Source organism: Oncorhynchus keta, chromosome 10, assembly GCF_023373465.1.
Source record: "Oncorhynchus keta strain PuntledgeMale-10-30-2019 chromosome 10, Oket_V2, whole genome shotgun sequence".
Lineage (NCBI taxonomy): Eukaryota > Metazoa > Chordata > Actinopteri > Salmoniformes > Salmonidae > Oncorhynchus > Oncorhynchus keta.
In genome coordinates, this window is record NC_068430.1 from 17,390,572 (window position 1) to 17,415,625 (window position 25,054).

At 46.8% G+C, this 25,054-nt stretch overlaps 1 protein-coding gene across 49 annotated transcripts in view; it reads right to left on the reverse strand.

Annotated features, from left to right (window-relative positions):
• LOC118373737 (forkhead box protein J3-like) overlaps window positions 1–25,054 on the reverse strand; it is a 167,863-nt gene that overhangs the window by 31,975 nt on the left and 110,834 nt on the right. For all 49 annotated transcript variants that reach the window (XR_008144368.1, XR_008144375.1, XR_008144372.1 and 46 more), the window contains exon 3: window positions 6,380–6,454. Coding sequence is in view for 1 of the 49 variants with exons in the window: in XM_052526573.1 (XP_052382533.1) it covers window positions 6,380–6,454 (75 nt within the window). In the remaining 48 variants the exon portion in view is untranslated. The remainder of the gene's footprint in view (window positions 1–6,379; window positions 6,455–25,054) is intronic.

Consider the following 25,054-nt stretch of genomic DNA (forward strand, 5'->3'; position numbering starts at 1 on the left):
TATCATTGAATCATAGCCTACTGATTTAACAAGCACCGTCGTTGCACCAATGTGTGCGTAACCATAAACATCAATGCCTTAAAATCAATACACAAGTATATCTTTTTAAACCTGCATATTAGTTAATATTGCCTGCTAACATGAATTTCCTTTAACTAGGAAAAATGGTGTCACTTCTCTTGCAACAGAGTCAGGGTATATGCAGCAGTTTGGGCCGCCTGGCTCATTCATTGCAAACTGTGTTTAGACTTTCTTCCTAACAAAGACAGCCAACTTCGCCAAACGGGGGATGATTTAACAAAAGCGCAATTGCGAAAAAAGCACAATCGTTGCACGACTGTACCTGACCATAAACATGAACATTAATGCCTTAAAATCAATACACAGATGTATATTTTTAAACCTGCATATTTACCTAAAAGAAATCCAGGTTACCAGGCAATATTAACCAGGTGAAATTGTGTCACTTCTCTTCATTAATATGGTAAAATCCAGAAACTAAGGCTCGTATTTTTGTGTGTTATTATATTATAATTAAGTCTATGATTTGATAGAGCAGTCTGACTGACCGGTGGTAGGCAGCAGCTGGCTCGTAAGCATTCATTGAAACAACACTTTACTGCGTTTGCCAGCAGCTCTTTGCAATGCTTGAGGCACAGCGCTGTCAATGACTTCAAGCCCATCAACTCCCGAGATTAGAATATTGAATACCCTTTTTTTTAACCCCTTTTTTTCTCCCCAATTTCGTGGTATCACAGTCTTGTCTCATCGCTGCAACTCCCGTAAGGACTCGGGAGAGGCGAAGGTCGAGAGCCATGCGTCCCCCGAAACACAACCCAATCTAGCCGCACTGCTTCTTGACACAACGGACATCCAACCCGGAAGCCAGCCACACCAATGTGTCGGAGGAAACACCGTACACCTGGCAACCTGGACAGCGTGCACTGCGCCACAGGAGTCACTAGTGCACGATGAATCACAAAGAATCTCTGGTGGCACAGCCAGCACTACAATGTAGTGCCTTAGACCACTGCGCCACCCGGGAGTCCTGAAGACTCATGTTAAAAGGAACCCCCAGCTTTCATCTGTTCTCATGTCACTGAGTTGAAACTAACCAGTTAACATCATGTAAATTAATATGTAGGTCTATCTGCAGTGGGAGTCGTATCGGCACTACACTGTATCCCCTTACCTCCATGGTAAAGGAGTATGCCATGCCTGCCATCATCTCTCTCTCTCTCCATCTCAGAGAAATACATGGCTCTCGCCTATCTCATACAACCAGCAGTGCTCATATTCCTGCCACATTACAATATTGATGTAACATATCAAGAGAGGCTAGCGCTTCTTTGAAGTTATCTTCGGGGGGAGAGAAATTCCAAATAAAACATTAAGGAAGCGAGCATGTTGGCCCTGCATTTGGAATGGGATCCATACAGCAATAGATGGTTTGTATTTAGTGGAGCAGCTCCCAGGAGAGTCAACATCAGAGGATTACAGCAAAACATGAAATTAAGCATTCAGTCCCCATCCTCTACAGTTCATAGCTCGGTGTAGCACTTCAAGCCTGTGTGAGTGTGGAGAGCAGAGAGAGAGGAGAGAGAGAGGGATTGAGCCGAGAGAGCGTGGAGAGAGCGGCGAGAGAGAGAGGCGAGAGAGAGAGGCGAGAGAACGAGAGAAGGTGAGAGAGGGGAGAGAGAACGAGAGAAGGCGAGAGAGGGGAGAGAGAACGAGAGAAGGCGAGAGAAGGCGAGAGAGAACGAGAGAAGGGGAGAGAGAGAAGGCGAGAGAGGGGAGAGAGAGCGAGAGAAGGCGAGAGAGGGGAGAGAGAACGAGAGAAGGCAAGAGGGGAGAGAGAACGAGAGAAGGCAAGAGAGGGGAGAGAGAACGAGAGAAGGCAAGAGAGGGGAGAGAGAGCGAGAGAAGGCAAGAGAGGGGAGAGAGAACGAGAGAAGGCAAGAGAGGGGAGAGAGAACGAGAGATCGAGAGAGGGGAGCGAGAAAAGGCGAGAGAGGGGAGAGAGAACGAGAGAAGGCGAGAGAGGGGAGAGAGAACGAGAGAAGGCGAGGGAAAGCGAGAGAGGGGAGGGCGAAAGCGAGAGAAGGCAAGAGAGGGGAGGACGAGCGAGAGAGAGGGGAGAGAGAGCGGCGAGAGAGCGCGGAGAGAAAGCATCGAGAGAGAGCGGAGAGAGAGCGCGGAGAGAGAGCGGCGAGAGAGAGCGGCAAGAGAGCACGGAGAGAGAGCACGGAGAGAGAGCACGGAGAGAGAGCACGGAGAGAGAGCACGGAGAGAGAGCACGGAGAGAGAGAACGAGAGAGCGAGAGAAGGCGAGAGAGGGGAGAGAGAACGAGAGAGCGAGAGAAGGGGAGAGAGAACGAGAGAAGGCGAGAGAGAGCGAGAGAGCGCGGAGAGAGCGGCGAGAGAGCGCGGAGAGAGCGCGGAGAGAGCGCGGCGAGAGCGCGGCGAGAGCGCGGCGAGAGCGCGGAGAGAGCGCGGAGAGAGAGAGAGCGGCGAGAGAGCGCGGAGAGAGAGCGGCGAGAGAGCACGGAGAGAGAGCGGCGAGAGAGCACGGAGAGAGAGCGGCGAGAGAGCGCGGAGAGAGAGCGGCGAGAGAGCGCGGCGAGAGAGCGCGGAGAGAGAGCGCGGAGAGAGAGCGCGGAGAGAGAGCGCGGAGAGAGAGCGCGGAGAGAGAGCGCGGAGAGAGAGCGCGGAGAGAGAGCGCGGAGAGAGAGCGCGGAGAGAGAGGGGCGAGAGAGAACGAGAGAGGGAGAGAACGAGAGAACAAGAGAGCGAGAGAAGGCGAGAGAGGGGAGAGAGAGAAGGCGAGAGAGGGGAGAGAGGGAAGGCGAGAGAGGGGAGAGAGAGAAGGCGAGAGAGGGGAGAGAGAGAAGGCGAGAGAGGGGAGAGAGAAGGCGAGAGAGGGGAGAAAGAGCGAGAGAAGGCGAGAGAGGGGAGAGAGAGCGAGAGAAGGCGAGAGAGGGGAGAGAGAGCGAGAGAGGGAGAGAGAGCGAGAGAAGGCGAGAGAGGGGAGAGAGAGCGAGAGAAGGCGAGAGAGGGGAGAGAGAGCGAGAAGGCGGGAGAGGGGAGAGAGAGCGAGAAGGCGGGAGAGGGGAGAGAGAGCGAGAAGGCGGGAGAGGGGAGAGAGAGCGAGAAGGCGGGAGAGGGGAGAGAGAGCGAGAAGGCGAGAGAGGGGAGAGAGAACGAGAGAGCGCTGAGAGAGAGCGCCGAGAGAGCGTGGGGCGAGAGACGGGAGAGAGGTGAGCTAGAGGAGAGAGCTAGAGGAGAGAGCTAGAGGAGAGAGCTAGAGGAGAGAGCTAGAGGAGAGAGCTAGAGGAGAGAGCTAGAGCAGAGAGCTAGAGGAGAGAGCTAGAGGAGAGAGCTAGAGGAGAGAGCTAGAGGAGAGAGCTAGAGGAGAGAGCTAGAGGAGAGAGCTAGAGCAGAGAGCTAGAGGAGAGAGCTAGAGGAGAGAGCTAGAGGAGAGAGCTAGAGGAGAGAGCTAGAGGAGAGAGCTAGAGGAGAGAGCTAGAGGAGAGAGCTAGAGGAGAGAGCTAGAGCAGAGAGCTAGAGGAGAGAGCTAGAGGAGAGAGCTAGAGGAGAGAGCTAGAGGAGAGAGCTAGAGGAGAGAGCTAGAGGAGAGAGCTAGAGGAGAGAGCTAGAGGAGAGAGCTAGAGGAGAGAGCTAGAGGAGAGAGCTAGAGGAGAGAGCTAGAGCGACAGTGTGCAGAGAGCGCGTGCTCTCTCGCGCTCTTATTAAAGGTTTCAAAGACCTCTCTGATGAGAGTAGGCTACCTGTCCTGTTGGGGGAGGACGCAGAGAGCTGTGGGTTGGAAGCGCACTACATTGCTGCCTGCCATAAGTTGAGGGACAGTGTCTGACAGACCAATCAAACTGCACATGTCCTCTACTGTATGCTTATTGTTATTGTTCAATGTAGGGTTATTATGACACTTGGTTATTGTTGTTCCGTTGACAATTTAGATTCATTTTTTTCTTATTGTAAATATCCCAAACAAGCTTTGGCAATATGTACATTGTTACGTCATGCCAATAAAGCAAATTGAATTGAGCAAGAGAGAGAGCAAGAGTAGAGTGTGTGGAGAGAAATGGCCGGACTATGGCCTTATTTTGGCCTACTCCCACAAGGTCAATGGCTTTTTCCTAGGGATGCACGATATATCGGTGAACAAGATGTCTAGTTTAATGCCAATGTTTAAAAAAATTATGTCAAATCTTCTGTGCATACCATTGCGCAACACAGCATTCCTAACTTAGCCCACAATGTCTGCTGTGTGGATCGAGCAGTCAACAAGTGGAGCAGTCATTTGAAAGAGTAAGAACATTTCAGCGAGACAACTCAAAGGGGAAATCCATTAAAGCCAAGATAATGGAATTCATTGCCCTTGACAATCAACAGTTCTCTGTCATGGGTGATGTGGCATATATATATCTAGACTGCTACATCGACCTGTGGACATATCTATATATCTAGACTGCTACATCGACCTGTGGACATATCTATATATATATATCTAGACTGCTACATCGACCTGTGGACATATCTATATATCTAGACTGCTACATCGACCTGTGGACATATCTATATATATATATCTAGACTGCTACATCGACCTGTGGACATATCTATATATTATATCTAGACTGCTACATCGACCTGTGGACATATCTATATATTATATCTAGACTGCTACATCGACCTGTGGACATATCTACATATTATATCTAGACTGCTACATCGACCTGTGGACATATCTATATATATCTATATCTAGACTGCTACATCGACCTGTGGACATATCTATATATATATATCTAGACTGCTACATCGACCTGTGGACATATCTATATATATATATCTAGACTGCTACATCGACCTGTGGACATATCTATATATATATATCTAGACTGCTACATCGACCTGTGGACATATCTATATATTATATCTAGACTGCTACATCGACCTGTGGACATATCTATATATATATATCTAGACTGCTACATCGACCTGTGGACATATCTATATATTATATCTAGACTGCTACATCGACCTGTGGACATATCTATATATATCTATATCTAGACTGCTACATCGACCTGTGGACATATCTATATATATATCTATATCTATATCTAGACTGCTACATCGACCCGTGGACATATATATATATATATATATCTAGACTGCTACATCGACCTGTGGACATATATATATATATCTAGACTGCAACATCGACCTGTGGACATATATATATATATATATATATATCTAGACTGCTACATCGACCTGTGGACATATATATATCTAGACTGCAACATCGACCTGTGGATATATCTATATATATATCTAGACTGCTACATCGACCTGTGGACATATATATATATATCTATATCTAGACTGCTACATCGACCTGTGGACATATATATATATATATCTATATCTAGACTGCTACATCGACCTGTGGACATATCTATATATCTATACTGCTACATCGACCTGTGGACATATCTATATATATCTATATCTAGACTGCTACATCGACCTGTGGACATATATATATAGATCTTGACTGCTACATCGACCTGTGGACATATATATATATATATATATAGATCTTGACTGCTACATCGACCTGTGGACATATATATATAGACTGCTACATCGACCTGTGGACATATATATATAGACTGCTACATTGACCTGTGGACATATATATATAGACTGCTACATTGACCTGTGGACATATATATATAGACTGCTACATTGACCTGTGGACATATATATATAGACTGCTACATCGACCTGTGGACATATATATATAGACTGCTACATTGACCTGTGGACATATATATATATATAGACTGCTACATTGACCTGTGGACATATATATATAGACTGCTACATTGACCTGTGGACATATATATCTAGACTGCTACATCGACCTGTGGACATATATATATAGACTGCTACATTGACCTGTGGACATATATATATAGACTGCTACATCGACCTGTGGACATATATATATAGACTGCTACATTGACCTGTGGACATATATATATAGACTGCTACATTGACCTGTGGACATATATATATAGACTGCTACATTGACCTGTGGACATATATATATAGACTGCTACATCGACCTGTGGACATATATATATAGACTGCTACATTGACCTGTGGACATATATATATATATAGACTGCTACATTGACCTGTGGACATATATATATAGACTGCTACATTGACCTGTGGACATATATATCTAGACTGCTACATCGACCTGTGGACAGCAGCTGTTTATTCCCACTCCATTTACTGTCATCTCTGTATGTTGGGTTTGAACCGACAGTCCTCTTACCTTTCCTGGGTCATCTTTGGAGCGAGGCACTTTGAGAAAACACTTGTTCAATGACAGATTGTGCCGTATTGAGTTCTGTGGGGGGGAGAGAGAGAGAGAGAATGTCAGGGTTAGAGCTTAGGGATAAAAAAAAACAGAGGAAGAGGTTTCGTGTCTTTGAGAAGAGAGCATATCATAGTTCAAAAGGGAATCTTGGTAGCATGCTACACGATCATCCTGTGTCAAGTCATTTCCCGCTGTCAAGATCAACTTTTAATTACACCATGAGGAATGAATCTGCTAAATCCATGACTAGACACACTCAGTCACTAGTTCTTTATCTTGAACCTGGCCAAAGCCACTAGGAAGACAGGGTCTAATCTACCTGGTAACAACACCCTGGAGACCGCAGCAAACTGGCTTCTTCTACTTCTCAAATTACATGGGCGCCAAAAATCAAAACTCAACTTGAATTAAGTGACACACGCATCCCGAATGAGTCCCTCTCTGGGATGATGCCTGATGAGTTAACGCTACACAAGGCTCCTTGGGGGGGAAGGAAATACATTATGGAGCATTCTGAAAGTTAACTCATTATGGTGTTGGCTGGTCCTCACTGTCAGAGAGGCTGATCAGGAGCTTGAAGCAACATTTTTTTATTTACCTTTATTTAACTAGGCAAGTCAGTTAAGAACAAATTATTATTTTCAATGACTGCCTAGGAACAGTGAGTTAACTGCCTGTTCAGGGGCAGAACGACAGATTTGTACCTTGTCAGCTCGGGGGTTTGAACTTGCAACCTTCCGGTTACTAGTCCAACGCTCTAACCACTAGGCTGTAGAGTGATGCTCCTGGATTAATAACAGTCAGGATAGAGTCAGCCAGGCAGGCAAGCAGGTAGGCAAGCAGGCAGGGCCCTGGAATCAGCAGGAGCTGGGCAAGCCATGGGCTTAGTGGACTCCCTGAATGCGCGCATCTCCACTTCATTTTATGGAGTAATATTGATAGATATTGGAGGATCCCAAAGCTTTTTAGTGCAGCTGAGTTGGACATAGGTTGATGTGAGATGAGTACACAGCCCACAAGATGGAGCTAGTTGTAACATCAGTAAAGAGAAAGTAGTTTTGCACCTCAGTAGGCTCAGAAAACGAAAATATATTTTAAAAAAAACACAAAACACTTATCAAATAATGAAGAGGCATATCAAACCCCAATATCTGGGGTCTGGCGACTTAAGTATTTTTTAAACATCCTACTTTGGGCTCGATGTGCCATTGTGTAGTTCATACATGCCTAATCTATGAGCAGAATTACTGGCTTACCTCAATTATCCACTAAATATTAATTAATGCTACACAAAGGGTAGTACGTACGGCCCAGTACATCACTGGGGCCCAGCTTCCTGGCATCCAGGACCTACATACCAGGCGGTGTCAGAGGAAGGCCCTAAAAATTGTCAAAGACTCCAACCACCCTAGTCATAGACTGTTCTCTCTTCTACTGCACGGCAAGCGGTACCGGAGCACCAAGTCAAGGTCCAAAAGGCTTCTTAATAGCTTCTTCCCCCAAGCCATAAGACTGATGAACAGCTAATCAAATGGCTACCCAGACTTTCCCCCTACCTTTGCCCCTAACTACTTTGCCCCTACCTACATGTACATATTACCTCAACTAACCTGTATCCCCGCATATTGACTCAGTACCCCCTGTATATAGTCTCATTGTTGTTACTCTTTTTTACTTTAGTGCATTTAGTCAATATTTTCTTAACTCTTATTTTTCTTAAAACTGTCTTGTTGGTTAAGGGCGTGTAAGTAAGCATTTCACAGTAAGGTCTACACTGGTTGTATTCGGCACATGTGACAAATGACATTTTATTTGAAATTCCTAGTTTGAAAAGTGTTTTCTGGAAGCCGTACGGCACCATTTCCCCTAAATTGTCCCCAGCAATTAGTTTAGTTTGGTCCTTCTGTAGCTCAGTTGGTAGAGCATGGCGCTTGTAACGCCAGGGTAGTGGGTTCGATCCCCGGGACCACCCATACGTAGAATGTATGCACACATGACTGTAAGTCGCTTTGGATAAAAGCGTCTGCTAAATGGCATATTTTTTTTTTTAAGCCAATAAAAAAAGTATATATAAAAAAATGCACCTTTATTTAACCAGGTAGGTCAGTTGAGAACAAGTCCTCATTTAACTCTGTGACCTGGCCAAGATGAAGCAAAGCAATGAGCTTCAGCCCCTCGCCATTTGAGTGACAGCTAGCAAGATGCACACCCAGCAGAGTGAGAGAGAACAAGAGATCACAAATCTGCACATGTGATGTAGCATGTCATTTTCAGGGAAGACTTTTGGCTGGTGAGCGCTACTTTCACAACTACTGACTAAAAAGGTATACAAAAGTACTGGAGAATCTCCAAGACCCAAGTAAAACCACCCACCTTCCAGACTCAGCCGTCAAGGAGCAGGAGTGGTGAGGAAAGGGGGATACCTAGTCAGTTGTACAACAATGCATTCAAAGCCAACCCCTCTGAGGAGTGGAGTGTGTGCGTCATGCATTTGATGTCAGAGAGAGGTGCCTGTATACAGCGCATTCGGAGAGTATTCAGACCCCTCAACTTTTTCCACATTTTGATATGTTAGTCTTATTCTAAAATGGATGAAACTATTTTTTCCCCTCAGTCTACACACACTACCCAATAATGACAAAGCAAAAACAGGTTTAGAAATGTTTTGAAAATGTATTGAAAATAAACTGAAATATCAAATTTACAAACAGTTAGTTGGAAGTTTATACACTTAGGTTGGAGTAATTGAAACTCATTTTTCAACAACTCCACAAAGTTCTTGTTAACAAACTATAGTTTTGGCAAGTCAGTTAGGACATCTACTTTGAGCATGACAAGTAATTTTTCCAACAATTGTTTACAGACAAATTATTTCACTTATAATTCACTGTATCACAATTCCAGTGGGTCAGAAGTTTACAGACACTAAGTTGACTGTGCCTTTAAACAGCTTGGAAAATTCCAGAAAATGTCATGGCTTTAGAAGCTTCTGACAGGCGAATTGACATAATTTGAGTCAATTGAAAGTGTACCTGTGGATGTATTTCAAGGCCTACCTTCAAACTCAGTGCCTCTTTGCTTGACATCATGGGGTATATATATATATTTTTTTAATCAGCCAAGACCTCAGGGGGGAAAAAAAGTCTGATTCATCCTTGGGAGCAATTTCCAAATGCCTGAAGGGACCACGTTCACAAGTATAAACACCATGGGACCACGCAGCCGTCATACCGCTCAGGAAGGAGACAAATTCTTTCTCCTAGAGATGAACGTACTTTGGATCGAAAAGTGTAAATCAATCACAGATTTGCTGGAGGAAACAGGTACAAAAGTATCTATGTCCATAGTAAAACAAGTCCTATATCAACAACCTGAAAGGCAACTCAGCAAGGAAGGAGCCACTGCTCCAAAACCACCATAAAAAAGCCTGACTACGGTTCGCAACTGCACATGGGGATAAAGATCGTACTTTGGAGAAATGTCCTCTGGTCTGATGAAACAAAAATAGAACTGTTTGGCCATAATGACTATTGTTATGTTTGGAGGAAAAAGGGGGGGCTTGCAAGTCGAACACCATCGACAACCGTGAAGCACGGGGGTGACAGCATCATGTTGTGGGGGTGCTTTGCTGCAGGAGGGACTGATGCACTTCACAAAATAGACGACATCATGAGGGAGGGAAATTATGTGAATATATTGAAGCTACATCAAGACATCAGTCAGGAAGTTAAAGCTTGGTCGCAAATGGGTCTTCCAAATGGACAATGACCCCAAGCATACTTCTAAAGTTGTGGCAAAATGGCTCAAGGACAACCAAGTCAAGGTATTGGAGTGGCCATCACAAAGCCCTAACCTCAATCCTATAGAAAATTTGTGGGCAGAACTGAAAAAGCAAGGCTACCCAAAACATTTGACCCGAGTTTAAATTGTTTAAAGCAATGCTACCAAATACTAATTGAGTGTATGTAAACTTCTGACCCACTTGGAATGTGATGAAAGAAATAAAAGCTGAAATAAATCACAACTATTATTCTGACATTTCACATTCTTAAAATAAAGTGGTGATACTAACTGACCTAAGACAGGGAATTTTTACTAGGATTAAATGTCAGGAAATGTGAAAAACTGAGTTGAAATGTATTTGGCTAAGGTGCATGCAAACTTCGACTTCAACTGTAAGTAGGCAGAACATTTACTCAGTACTTTGTCGAAGCACCGTTTGGCAGCGATTACAGCTGAGTGTTCCTTGGTATGACGTTACAAGCGTGGTACACCTGTATTTGGGGAGTTTCTCCCATTTTTCTCTGCAGATCCTCTCAAGCTCTGTCAGGTTGGATGGGGAGCGTCACTGCACAGCTATTTTCAGGTCTCCAGAGCTGATTGATCAGGTTCAATTCTCTGGAGCAGGTATTCATCAAGGATCTCTGTACTTCGTTCTGTTTCTTTCCCCCCCTCGATCTGACTAGTATGCCAGTTCCTGCCACAGAAAAGCATCCCCACAGCATGATGCTGCCACAACCATGCTTCACCGTTGGGATGGTGCCAGGTTTCCCCCAGACGTGACACTTGGCATTCAGGCCAAAAAGAGTTCAATCTTGGTTTCATCAGACCTGAGAATCTTGTTTCTCATTGTCTGAGAGTCTTTAGGTGTCTTATGGCAAACTCCAAGCAGGCTGTTATGTGCAATTTACTGAGGAGTGGCCACTCTACCATAAAGGCCAAAATGATGGAGTGCTGCAGAGACGGGAGAACCTTCCAGAAGGACAACCATCTCCAAAGAGGAATTCTGGAGCTCTGTCACCTCCCTGAACTAGACCCTTCTCCTCCGATTGCTCAGTTTGGCTGGGCAGCCAGCTCTAGGTAGTCTTGGTGGTTCCAATCTTCTTCCATTTAATAATGATGGATGCCACTGTGTTCTTGGGGACCTTCAATGCTGCAGACATGTTTTGGTACACTTCCCCAGATCTGTGCCTCGACACAATCCTGTCTCGGCGTTCTATGGAACATTCCTTCGACCGCAAGGTTTTTGTTCTGACATGCACTGTCAACTGTGGGACCTTATATAGACGGCTAGGTGCTTTACCAAATGAAGTCCAATCAAGTTGTAGAAACATCAAGGATGATCAATATCAACAGGATGCACTGGAGCTCAATTGAGTTGTTTTTTTTAAGTGAAACTTTATTTAACTAGGCTAGTCTTTATTTAACCACTAGTCTCCCTGCTGCCCCTAGGCTCATAGCAAAGGGTCTAAAAACTTATGTAAATAAGGTATGTTTTTACATACATTTACAAAAATATCTACAAACCTGTTTTCGATGTGTCATTATGGGGTAGTGTGTAGATCGATGAGGAAAACATTAAGTGAATCTATTTTAGAGTAAGGCTGTAACATAACCAAATGTGGAAAAAGTCAAGGGGTCAGAAAAGGTCCCGAATGCACTGTCAATGAATGGACAAAGTCCTTGATCACTTGACACCATTTATTTATATTTGAAAACTCAATAGCGCATTGAATCCAAATGAAGTCGGTTAAGATGACATAAAATAAATAAAAAGTAGCTCAAACTCTGCATGTTATTTTTTATTTCACCTTTATTTAACCAGGTAAGCTAGTTGAGAACAAGTTCTCATTTGCAACTGCGACCTGGCCAAGATAAAGCAAAGCAGTTCGACAAACAACAACAGAGTATAAACAAAACATAGTCAATAATACAGTGGAACAAAAGAAAACAAAAAGTCTATATACAGTGAGTGTAAATGAGGTAAGTTAAGGAAATAAATAGGCCATGGTGGCGAAAAGTGACGTTGCAGACTGGCTCAGTGAAGGCCTTCAACTTGAGTCTCTCAATGAGTCCGACCGGGGTGACGCCAGCTGTCATTAGCAACTAAATGATCCTTATAACATCTGTGCGCGATATTAAAATACATCGGTTCCCAGCCCCGCAGGAGGCCTTTTGCCAGGCCGTCATTGTAAATAAGAATTTGTTTAACAGACTTGCCTAGTTAAAGGTCAAATAAAAAAAAGTGTCTGGTATAATAAGAAATTATTGGTACCATGGTCTTAAAATTATTTGTTTTTTAAAACTTAGACTGCAAATGTTCAACTCCCGTTTACTGCTAACAATCCATGCAGTATTGTGTTCGGCCTTCAACTTAATATAATAATAATATAATATATGCCATTTAGCTGACGCTTTTATCCAAAGCGACTTACAGTCATGTGTGCATACATTCTACGTATGGGTGGTCCCGGGAATCGAACCCACTACCCTGGCGTTACAAGCGCCATGCTCTACCAACTGAGCCACAGAAGGACCACTTCCATGGCTTCAATGAGATGAGGCAGTAGTAGTGCTCACAGGGAGAGAGGTTGCTCAGTCTTCATTTAGGTCCTTCTTGCGAGTCTAAATCATTGATACAGTCATCTATCCCAACCCAGCCTAGATTACTGCCACTGCATTAGAGTTGTACTTCATAATGAACTCTTCTCTGGCAGCCCTCCACTGCCCTGACAGGCTCTGCGCTCCAGCAGCACGCTGTATTCTGTCAAACACGCTCCCCTCTCTCGGCTTACACATCACTGGTGTGAAACTACTGAAAAACAGCTTCTATCTCAAGGCCATCAGACTGTTAAACAGCCACCACTAACATTGAGTGGCTGCTGCCAACACACTGACACTGACTCAACTCCAGCCACTTTAATAATGGGAATTGATGGGAAATTATGTAAATATATCACTAGCTACTTTAAACAATGCTACCTTATATAATGTTACTTACCCTACATTATTCATCTCATATGCATACGTATATACTGTACTCTATATCATCGACTGCATCCTTATGTAATACATGTATCACTAGCCACTTTAACTATGCCACTTTGTTTACATACTCATCTCATATGTATATACTGTACTCGATACCATCTACTGTATCTTGCCTATGCTGCTCTGTACCATCACTCATTCATATATCCTTATGTACATATTCTTTATCCCCTTACACTGTGTATAAGACAGTAGTTTTAGAATTGTTAGTTAGATTACTTGTTGGTTATTACTGCATTGTCGGAACTAGAAGCACAAGCATTTCGCTACACTCGCATTAACATCTGCTAACCATGTGACAAATAAAATGTGATTTGATTTGAAACTAACAGGCTGAGGGTCATTCATGGGAGAAAGGGTAAAGAGGAGTGAATAGAAGTGTTTAACACATTACAACTGCAGTGTTACACAGAGAAACCTGATGACACCCACTTCTGCTTCTGGTGAGAATCCTCCCAGTTAAAGCCAGTTAGCCATATTAATGTGTCTGTTTTGGGAAAAGCAACACTACAATTAGCCTAAGCATCTAAAGTACGCAGTATGTTACTGCCACTCAATGAGGATGGAGCAGCCTGATAGGTACCTAGTACAGATCCAGTGTTAACACAAGTACAGGAAGTAGAAGGGATCATTGAGTATGAACGGTAATGCAAATTTAGTCCGACAGAGCCGAGTGCTGAGCAGGGGTCCAACCCAAGCACTGCCCAGCATGTACCTGCAACCCCCACAGTGCAGCTCATGCTCATCCACTGTGTGAGTCTCCCACAACCGCCTCCCACACACCACAACGTGGTTCCTAAAGAACATGGTGATCTAACACACCGGGACAGCAGTGAAGGCGTAAGCAGTTCCGCCCTGCCCTGACATCCCTCCCCACCTTCCCCCACAAACACACCACCGCGGAGTGGGGAGCTGCGGCACAACAGAAGGGCCACCAGGGGAAAGTAGGTCACGCTGACCCCGTGCTCCGTGTGTCAAATGTTCAGAGTGAGCCAAAGGGACAGGCGGTGTCAGAACCCTGCTCCTCTCCTCACAGGCAGGGAGGGAAGGGGTCAGAGCACCCTGTACACACACCGCTGAGAGACCCAGGGGGACTGCAGCCTCACAGGACACATACTGACATGCAGGGAGGTAGACGTCTCACACAGAGAACCAGTGAAGAGCGGTCGTTCTCTCCACAGGTCTGTCTAACGTTCATACACTTACACTAATGCTGTCCTTCCCTGCTGCTACATCTCTGCCTCAAAAACATATCCTCCTGACAGGCATCCCAACATGGCTGTTCTGACATTTCACACCTCTCATGTAAAGTTAAGTATTTACTTGTGAGCCTTTTGCAAACGTCTATCTTACTAAGTAAGGGAAGGCCCGGACACTCTCGTTAATTGTTTAGATTCAACTCCAAATGGGATGACGCTTAAATACCTTCGGATTTACAGCATTGTGATCAAAATGTTTTCCCCAGCAAGTAAAAGAAGCAGGAGTGTATATTGCATAACTCAGAGCCGTTCTTGTGGAGTTGAAGTTGATTTCTTATGACACCTTTCCCAGATAATAACACTGACACTAATGTACCACAAACACGTTCACTTTACACTACCAATAAAGCCAGGGGCGAAGACCCTTCAGACTGGATGGGAGAAAAGCCCTAATGAGGAGGCAGATCCCCGTTTTGGACCAATCACAAACTCAAATTGTAAACAGGTGTACACTAACAGTGAATTTCATACTTATGGGCCCTTCCAAATTATGCAGAGAGAAAAATAACAAGGAATACATACAAAATAAGTAACAATAATTTGGCTATATGCAATGGGTACCAGTAACGAGTCGATGTGTAGGGGTACGAGTTAATTGAGGTAGATGTGTTCATATAGGTAGGGGTAAAGTGACTAGGCAACAGGATAGGTAATTAACAGTAGCAGCAGCTTATGTGATGAGTCAAAAGAGTTGCTACAAATATTTGGGTAGCTATTTGGACAACTATTTATCAGTCTTATGGCTTGGGGGTAGAAGCTGTTCAGGGTCCTGTTGGTTCCAGACATGGTGCATCGGTTCCACTTGCCGTGATTCCATCCCATTTAGGTTCAACCCATCTCTATAAAATCAACATATAATTTCAACAATAACAATGAGACTTATGAAAGATGGCACGCACAAGGCTTTTAAGAGCAACTTCAAAAACAAGGGCCAGCGCAGCCACTTCAAATATCCATTTTAGAGTGACTAAAGAGGAGAAAGAATGACACATAGCTTGTCTGCAGTGTCCTGTAATCAACATGTGGGTAGAACCCCATGTGATTGACTGAGGCAGACAGAAAGAGTTGAGCCACATCTTCTGCGGTGCAGATCTAAGATCTAGTCCAGTCATACAGAAAGGGATGTGATCTTTCCGATAAGGCCTGAGAGCCCGCGAGAGTGAGCGGAGAGAGAGAGCCCGCGAGAGAGAGCCCGCGAGAGGAGAGAGAGCGGGGAGAGAGAGCCCGCGAGAGGAGAGAGAGCGGGGAGAGAGAGCCCGCGAGAGGAGAGAGAGCGGGGAGAGAGAGCCCGCGAGAGGAGAGAGAGCGGGGAGAGAGAGCCCGCGAGAGGAGAGAGAGCGGGGAGAGAGAGCCCGCGAGAGGAGAGAGAGCGGGGAGAGAGAGCCCGCGAGAGGAGAGAGGTGAGCGAGTGGAGAGAGAGCCCGCGAGAGGAGAGCGAGCGGAGAGAGAGCCCGCGAGAGGAGAGCGAGCGGAGAGAGAGCCCGCGAGAGGAGAGCGGAGACACGGGTAGAGAGAGCCCAGGGTAGAGAAGAGAGCGAGACACAGGGTAGAAGGAGAGAAAGCAGAGTGGGAGCAGGGTAGAGCAGAGCGATGACACAGGGCGGAAGGAGAGAGGGCGGATCGACAGAGGAGAGAAAGCGGAGCGAAAGCAGACACAGGGTAGAAGGAGAAAGCAGAGTGACCAGGGTAGAAGGAGAAAGCAGAGTGACCCAGGGTAGAAGAAGAGAAAGCAGAGTGACCCAGGGTAGAAGAAGAGAAAGCAGAGTGACCCAGGGTAGAAGGAGGGAAAGCAGAGTGACCCAGGGTAGAAGGAGAGAAAGCAGAGTGACCCAGGGTAGAAGGAGAGAAAGCAGAGTGACCCAGGGTAGAAGGAGAGAAAGCAGAGTGACCCAGGGTAGAAGAAGAGAAAGCAGAGTGACCCAGGGTAGAAGAAGAGAAAGCAGAGTGACCCAGGGTAGAAGAAGAGAAAGCAGAGTGACCCAGGGTAGAAGAAGAGAAAGCAGAGTGACCCAGGGTAGAAGGAGAGAAAGCAGAGTGACCCAGGGTAGAAGGAGAAAAGCAGAGTGACCCAGAAAGCAGAGTGACCCAGGGTAGAAGGAGAGAAAGCAGAGTGACCCAGGGTAGAAGGAGAAAGCAGAGTGACCCAGGGTAGAAGAAGAGAAGCAGAGTGACCCAGGGTAGAAGAAGAGAAAGCAGAGTGACCCAGGGTAGAAGAAGAGAAAGCAGAGTGACCCAGGGTAGAAGAAGAGAAAGAAAGCAGAGTGACCCAGGGTAGAAGAAGAGAAAGCAGAGTGACCCAGGGTAGAAGAAGAGAAAGCAGAGTGACCCAGGGTAGAAGGAGAGAAAGCAGAGTGACCCAGGGTAGAAGAAGAAGCAGAGTGACCCAGGGTAGAAGAGAAAGCCCCAGGGTAGAAGGAGAGAAAGCAGAGTGACCCAGGGTAGAAGAAGAGAAAGCAGAGTGACCCAGGGTAGAAGAAGAGAAAGCAGAGTGACCCAGGGTAGAAGGAGAGAAAGCAGAGTGACCCAGGGTAGAAGAAGAGAAAAGCAGAGTGACCCAGGGTAGAAGAAGAGAAAGCAGAGTGACCCAGGGTAGAAGAAGAGAAAGCAGAGTGACCCAGGGTAGAAGGAGAGAAAGCAGAGTGACCCAGGGTAGAAGAAGAGAAAGCAGAGTGACCCAGGGTAGAAGGAGAGAAAGCAGAGTGACCCAGGGTAGAAGAAGAGAAAGCAGAGTGACCCAGGGTAGAAGAAGAGAAAGCAGAGTGACCCAGGGTAGAAGGAGAGAAAGCAGAGTGACCCAGGGTAGAAGGAGAGAAAGCAGAGTGACCCAGGGTAGAAGAAGAGAAAGCAGAGTGACCCAGGGTAGAAGGAGAGAAAGCAGAGTGACCCAGGGTAGAAGAAGAGAAAGCAGAGTGACCCAGGGTAGAAGGAGAGAAAGCAGAGTGACCCAGGGTAGAAGAAGAGAAAGCAGAGTGACCCAGGGTAGAAGAAGAGAAAGCAGAGTGACACAGGGTAGAAGGAGAGAAAGCAGAGTGACACAGGGTAGAAGAAGAGAAAGCAGAGTGACCCAGGGTAGAAGGAGAAAGCAGAGTGACCCAGGGTAGAAGAAGAGAAAGCAGAGTGACCCAGGGTAGAAGAAGAGAAAGCAGAGTGACCCAGGGTAGAAGGAGAGAAAGCAGAGTGACCCAGGGTAGAAGAAGAGAAAGCAGAGTGACCCAGGGTAGAAGGAGAGAAGAGCAGAGAAGAAGAGAAAGCGACCCAGGGTAGAAGAGAAAGCGGAGTGACACAGGGTAGAAGAAGAGAAAGCGGACTGACACAGGGTAGAAGGAGAGAAAGCAGAGTGACCCAGGGTAGAAGGAGAGAAAGCAGAGTGACCCAGGGTAGAAGGAGAGAAAGCAGAGTGACCCAGGGTAGAAGAAGAGAAAGCAGAGTGACCCAGGGTAGAGGAAGAGAAAGCAGAGTGACCCAGGGTAGAAGAAGAGAAAGCGGAGTGACACAGGGTAGAAGGAGAGAAAGCAGAGTGACCCAGGGTAGAAGAGAAAGAGAACACAGGGTAGAAGTGACCCAGGGTAGAAGGAGAGAAAGCAGAGTGACCCAGGGTAGAAGGAGAGAAAGCAGAGTGACCCAGGGTAGAAGAAGAGAAAGCAGAGTGACCCAGGGTAGAAGAAGAGAAAGCAGAGTGACCCAGGGTAGAAGAAGAGAAAGCAGAGTGAAAGCAGGGTGAAGGGTAGAGAAAGCAGAGTGACCCAGGGTAGAAGGAGAGAAAGCAGAGTGACCCAGGGTAGAAGAAGAGAAAGCAGAGTGACCCAGGGTAGAAGAAGAGAAAGCAGAGTGACCCAGGGTAGAAGGAGAGAAAGCAGAGTGACCCAGGGTAGAAGGAGAGAAAGCAGAGTGACCCAGGGTAGAAGAAGAGAAAGCAGAGTGACCCAGGGTAGAAGAAGAGAAAGCAGAGTGACCCAGGGTAGAAGGTGAGAAAGCAGAGTGACCCAGGGTAGAAGGAGAGAAAGCAGAGTGACCCAGGGTAGAAGGAGAGAAAGCAGAGTGACCCAGGGTAGAAGGAGAGAAAGCAGAGTGACCCAGGGTAGAAGAAGAGAAGCAGAGTGACCCAGGGTAGAAGAAGAGAAAGCAGAGTGACCCAGGGTAGAAGAAGAGAAAGCAGAGTGACCCAGGGTAGAAGGAGAGAAAGCAGAGTGACCCAGGGTAGAAGGAGAGAAAGCAGAGTGACCCAGGGTAGAAGGAGAGAAAGCAGAGTGACCCAGGGTAGAAGAAGAGAAAGCAGAGTGACCCAGGGTAGAAGAAGAGAAAGCGGAGTGACACAGGGTAGAAGGAGAGAAAGCAGAGTGACACAGGGTAGAAGAAGAGAAAGCAGAGTGACCCAGGGTAGAAGGAGAGAAAGCAGAGTGACCCAGGGTAGAAGAAGAGAAAGCAGAGTGACCCAGGGTAGAAGAAGAGAAAGCAGAGTGACCCAGGGTAGAAGGAGAGAAAGCAGAGTGACCCAGGGTAGAAGAAGAGAAAGCAGAGTGACCCAGGGTAGAAGGTGAGAAAGCAGAGTGACCCAGGGTAGAAGGTGAGAAAGCGGAGTGACACAGGGTAGAAGGAGAGAAAGCAGAGTGACACAGGGTAGAAGGAGAGAAAGCAGAGTGACCCAGGGTAGAAGGAGAGAAAGCAGAGTGACCCAGGGTAGAAGAAGAGAAAGCAGAGTGACCCAGGGTAGAAGAAGAGAAAGCAGAGTGACCCAGGGTAGAAGGAGAGAAAGCAGAGTGACCCAGGGTAGAAGAAGAGAAAGCAGAGTGACCCAGGGTAGAAGGTGAGAAAGCAGAGTGACCCAGGGTAGAAGGAGAGAAAGCGGAGTGACCCAGGGTAGAAGGAGAGAAAGCAGAGTGACCCAGGGTAGAAGGAGAGAAAGCAGAGTGACCCAGGGTAGAAGAAGAGAAAGCAGAGTGACCCAGGGTAGAAGAAGAGAAAGCAGAGTGACCCAGGGTAGAAGAAGAGAAAGCAGAGTGACCCAGGGTAGAAGCAGAGAAAGCAGAGTGACCCAGGGTAGAAGGAGAGAAAGCAGAGTGACCCAGGGTAGAAGAAGAGAAAGCAGAGTGACCCAGGGTAGAAGAAGAGAAAGCAGAGTGACCCAGGGTAGAAGGAGAGAAAGCAGAGTGACCCAGGGTAGAAGGAGAGAAAGCAGAGTGACCCAGGGTAGAAGAAGAGAAAGCAGAGTGACCCAGGGTAGAAGAAGAGAAAGCAGAGTGACCCAGGGTAGAAGGTGAGAAAGCAGAGTGACCCAGGGTAGAAGGAGAGAAAGCGGAGTGACCCAGGGTAGAAGGAGAGAAAGCAGAGTGACCCAGGGTAGAAGAAGAGAAAGCAGAGTGACCCAGGGTAGAAGAAGAGAAAGCAGAGTGACCCAGGGTAGAAGAAGAGAAAGCAGAGTGACCCAGGGTGGAAGAAGAGAAAGCAGAGTGACCCAGGGTAGAAGCAGAGAAAGCAGAGTGACCCAGGGTAGAAGGAGAGAAAGCAGAGTGACCCAGGGTAGAAGAAGAGAAAGCAGAGTGACCCAGGGTAGAAGAAGAGAAAGCAGAGTGACCCAGGGTAGAAGAAGAGAAAGCAGAGTGACCCAGGGTAGAAGCAGAGAAAGCAGAGTGACCCAGGGTAGAAGGAGAGAAAGCAGAGTGACCCAGGGTAGAAGAAGAGAAAGCAGAGTGACCCAGGGTAGAAGGAGAGAAAGCAGAGTGACCCAGGGTAGAAGGAGAGAAAGCAGAGTGACCCAGGGTAGAAGAAGAGAAAGCAGAGTGACCCAGGGTAGAAGGAGAAAGCAGAGTGACCCAGGGTAGAAGAAGAGAAAGCAGAGTGACCCAGGGTAGAAGAAGAGAAAGCAGAGTGACCCAGGGTAGAAGAAGAGAAAGCAGAGTGACCCAGGGTAGAAGAAGAGAAAGCAGAGTGACCCAGGGTAGAAGAAGAGAAAGCAGAGTGACCCAGGGTAGAAGAAGAGAAAGCAGAGTGACACAGGGTAGAAGGAGAGAAAGCGTAGTGACCCAGGGTAGAAGGAGAGAAAGCAGAGTGACCCAGGGTAGAAGAAGAGAAAGCAGAGTGACCCAGGGTAGAAGGAGAGAAAGCAGAGTGACCCAGGGTAGAAGGAGAGAAAGCAGAGTGACCCAGGGTAGAAGGAGAGAAAGCAGAGTGACCCAGGGTAGAAGGAGAGAAAGCAGAGTGACCCAGGGTAGAAGGAGAGAAAGCAGAGTGACCCAGGGTAGAAGGAGAGAAAGCAGAGTGACCCAGGGTAGAAGGAGAGAAAGCAGAGTGACCCAGGGTAGAAGGAGAGAAAGCAGAGTGACCCAGGGTAGAAGGAGAGAAAGCAGAGTGACCCAGGGTAGAAGGAGAGAAAGCGGAGTGACACAGGGTAGAAGGAGAAAGCAGAGTGACCCAGGGTAGAAGGAGAAAGCAGAGTGACCCAGGGTAGAAGGAGAGAAAGCAGAGTGACCCAGGGTAGAAGAAGAGAAAGCAGAGTGACCCAGGGTAGAAGGTGAGAAAGCAGAGTGACCCAGGGTAGAAGGAGAGAAAGCGGAGTGACCCAGGGTAGAAGGAGAGAAAGCAGAGTGACCCAGGGTAGAAGGAGAGAAAGCAGAGTGACCCAGGGTAGAAGAAGAGAAAGCAGAGTGACCCAGGGTAGAAGAAGAGAAAGCAGAGTGACCCAGGGTAGAAGAAGAGAAAGCAGAGTGACCCAGGGTAGAAGGAGAGAAAGCAGAGTGACCCAGGGTAGAAGGAGAGAAAGCAGAGTGACCCAGGGTTGAAGAAGAGAAAGCAGAGTGACCCAGGGTAGAAGAAGAGAAAGCAGAGTGACCCAGGGTAGAAGGAGAGAAAGCAGAGTGACCCAGGGTAGAAGGAGAGAAAGCAGAGTGACCCAGGGTAGAAGGAGAGAAAGCAGAGTGACCCAGGGTAGAAGGAGAGAAAGCAGAGTGACCCAGGGTAGAAGGAGAGAAAGCAGAGTGACCCAGGGTAGAAGGAGAGAAAGCAGAGTGACCCAGGGTAGAAGGAGAGAAAGCAGAGTGACCCAGGGTAGAAGGAGAGAAAGCAGAGTGACCCAGGGTAGAAGGAGAGAAAGCAGAGTGACCCAGGGTAGAAGGAGAGAAAGCGGAGTGACACAGGGTAGAAGGAGAAAGCAGAGTGACCCAGGGTAGAAGGAGAAAGCAGAGTGACCCAGGGTAGAAGGAGAGAAAGCAGAGTGACCCAGGGTAGAAGAAGAGAAAGCAGAGTGACCCAGGGTAGAAGGTGAGAAAGCAGAGTGACCCAGGGTAGAAGGAGAGAAAGCGGAGTGACCCAGGGTAGAAGGAGAGAAAGCAGAGTGACCCAGGGTAGAAGGAGAGAAAGCAGAGTGACCCAGGGTAGAAGAAGAGAAAGCAGAGTGACCCAGGGTAGAAGAAGAGAAAGCAGAGTGACCCAGGGTAGAAGAAGAGAAAGCAGAGTGACCCAGGGTAGAAGGAGAGAAAGCAGAGTGACCCAGGGTAGAAGGAGAGAAAGCAGAGTGACCCAGGGTAGAAGAAGAGAAAGCAGAGTGACCCAGGGTAGAAGAAGAGAAAGCAGAGTGACCCAGGGTAGAAGGAGAGAAAGCAGAGTGACCCAGGGTAGAAGGAGAGAAAGCAGAGTGACCCAGGGTAGAAGGAGAAAGCAGAGTGACCCAGGGTAGAAGGAGAAAGCAGAGTGACCCAGGGTAGAAGAAGAGAAAGCAGAGTGACCCAGGGTAGAAGAAGAGAAAGCAGAGTGACCCAGGGTAGAAGAAGAGAAAGCAGAGTGACACAGGGTAGAAGGAGAGAAAGCGTAGTGACCCAGGGTAGAAGGAGAGAAAGCAGAGTGACCCAGGGTTGAAGAAGAGAAAGCAGAGTGACCCAGGGTAGAAGAAGAGAAAGCAGAGTGACCCAGGGTAGAAGGAGAGAAAGCAGAGTGACCCAGGGTAGAAGGAGAGAAAGCAGAGTGACCCAGGGTAGAAGGAGAGAAAGCAGAGTGACCCAGGGTAGAAGGAGAGAAAGCAGAGTGACCCAGGGTAGAAGGAGAGAAAGCAGAGTGACCCAGGGTAGAAGGAGAGAAAGCAGAGTGACCCAGGGTAGAAGGAGAGAAAGCAGAGTGACCCAGGGTAGAAGGAGAGAAAGCGGAGTGACACAGGGTAGAAGGAGAAAGCAGCGTGACCCAGGGTAGAAGGAGAAAGCAGAGTGACCCAGGGTAGAAGGAGAGAAAGCAGAGTGACACAGGGTAGAAGGAGAGAAAGCAGAGTGACACAGGGTAGAAGGAGAGAAAGCAGAGTGACACAGGGTAGAAGGAGAGAAAGCAGAGTGACCCAGGGTAGAAGGAGAGAAAGCAGAGTGACACAGGGTAGAAGGAGAGAAAGCAGAGTGACACAGGGTAGAAGGAGAGAAAGCAGAGTGACACAGGGTAGAAGGAGAGAAAGCGGAGTGAGAGAGGGTGAGAGCACCAAGGCGAAACAGGACTGACACAGCACAACTAGGATAAAACCAAGGTAGGGACCAAACAGTGGTGAAGATAAAGCACTGGCACAGTAGATTACTTTACACTGTTGTTGTGACACATTTCATACAAGGCCGCATTCCTATACAAAACACACACAACTCTGCTTCAGAGACCTCCACAGGGGCTAAGGAATGTAGCACCTTCACTGTCTATTTGTAGTGGGTGTGGGACGATGTGTGGGATGCCTTGAACGCCACAGCGTTCCCACAGCAGGGCACCACCTTCCTCTTTCACGCACTCTCACACACACACACACACACACACACATTATGCACGGGAGCACACACAGACGCACACAAAGGTGCTAAACTACAGTCTGACCCGGTGCAATCTCACAAGATGTTTTTAATCCTTTTAGTAGTGTGAAGAACAGTGACCCCAGGGTCGTAGAGATGAGGCCTTTCTGATTGGCTGTTTATAGAACCGGGTGAGATGAGTCAGGTTAGGAATAGGTTCAACCTCCCAACATTCTGCACACCTCACCTTATACAAGCCAACCACATAAACCATGTACTGAAAAGGCCTGCCTTAGACATTCCTTCATTCCCCCTTCGCCCCAACACACTGCACACTAACTGAAGTGTAGATGCACACAGCCAAGCACCGGCTCGATGCACAGCACAGATCTCTCTCTAGTCCACTAAAGTACTGAGAGACGCGAAGCACACACTTGAAAAACCATGAAGTCAACTGCAACGATTTTCAACTTGATTATTTACAAGCTTCAAAGGCATTTGATCTGCCTCCCTTGGCGTCTAGTAGCAGTGCTGGCGTGCTAGGTTTTAAACCGCCTTAGTCTCTGATCTTTACTCACTTGTATGTTGTTTTAATAAAACATGAACAGTTTGCTTGCTGTAGCAAAACGCATGCCAAGGTGAAAACTAATAAATATGAAAGTGCTATTACACCACGTAAGTTGAACACCATCCCATGTGATGAAGACAAGGAAAACAGTCAAACATGTCGATCACAACACCCTGTGACGAAGACCCTATCTAGAACATGTTGAGGTATTACAGTAATTTAAAAGAAACATGCTCTTCTGCAAAGTGAGATTACACCATAGGGAAATTGTCTTTTCAATGGTTAAATTAAACCCATATTTCACATTATGAGCACAATAAAATGTGTGTGTACAGAAATTTAAGACAAATAAATGCATGAACATAGCCGCCAAAGAAATCAGTGGTCCTGGTAACCACATAACTGGTTCAGTATCTCTCGCGTATCAGGTGTACAATAATGGTTTTGCATTCATCAGATAGTTATAGCACTGACTATTTAAAAAGGTTTCTCCTTAGCATGATTGTGACACGCTTCAGACACAGTACAATAAAAAGCAACTGCAACAAGCAGTTTTAACCCCAGGTAAAGCTGTGCTGACTACACCCACTGGATAGCCATAGTGGGAATTGACTGCCACGGTCATGTGATTCTATACAGATCTTCGAGATCTGATAGGCTACAGGTCATATTTCATACATAAGTACAGGGACAAGTTTGGCAAATGACAGACAGGCAGGTTCGTAGGAGCATTGGGACTGGAACCGAAAGGTGGCTGGATTGAATCCCTGAGCTGACAACGCAATAATCTGTCATTCTGCCCCTGAGCAAGGCAGTTACCCCGGGTGGCACGTGCTATCGATTAAGGAAGCCCCCCGCTACTCTCCAATTCAGAGGAGTTGGGTTAAATGCGGAAGTCACATTTCAGATGAATGCATTCAGTTGTACAACTGACTAGGTATCCCCCTTTTCCCATCCATCAAATGAGTATAGAGCCGTGAAGCATTGGAGGCCAAGCTTATAAAAGTACTATACTAGTTAAGAGTTCAGGTGGCCTCCGCATGACAAAAAGGATTTACCAAGATACACTTCAAAAAATGACTAATTTGAGTCAACAAGGAGTTGGAGCTCTCAACAAAAAAAGGCAGAGATGAATTTATTACAGCTCACTTGAATCCATTGGTCAGGGTGAGTACACAGGTGACTGATGTTTCAACATCAATCTGACAACTATACTAGTTACTCTGGCTGG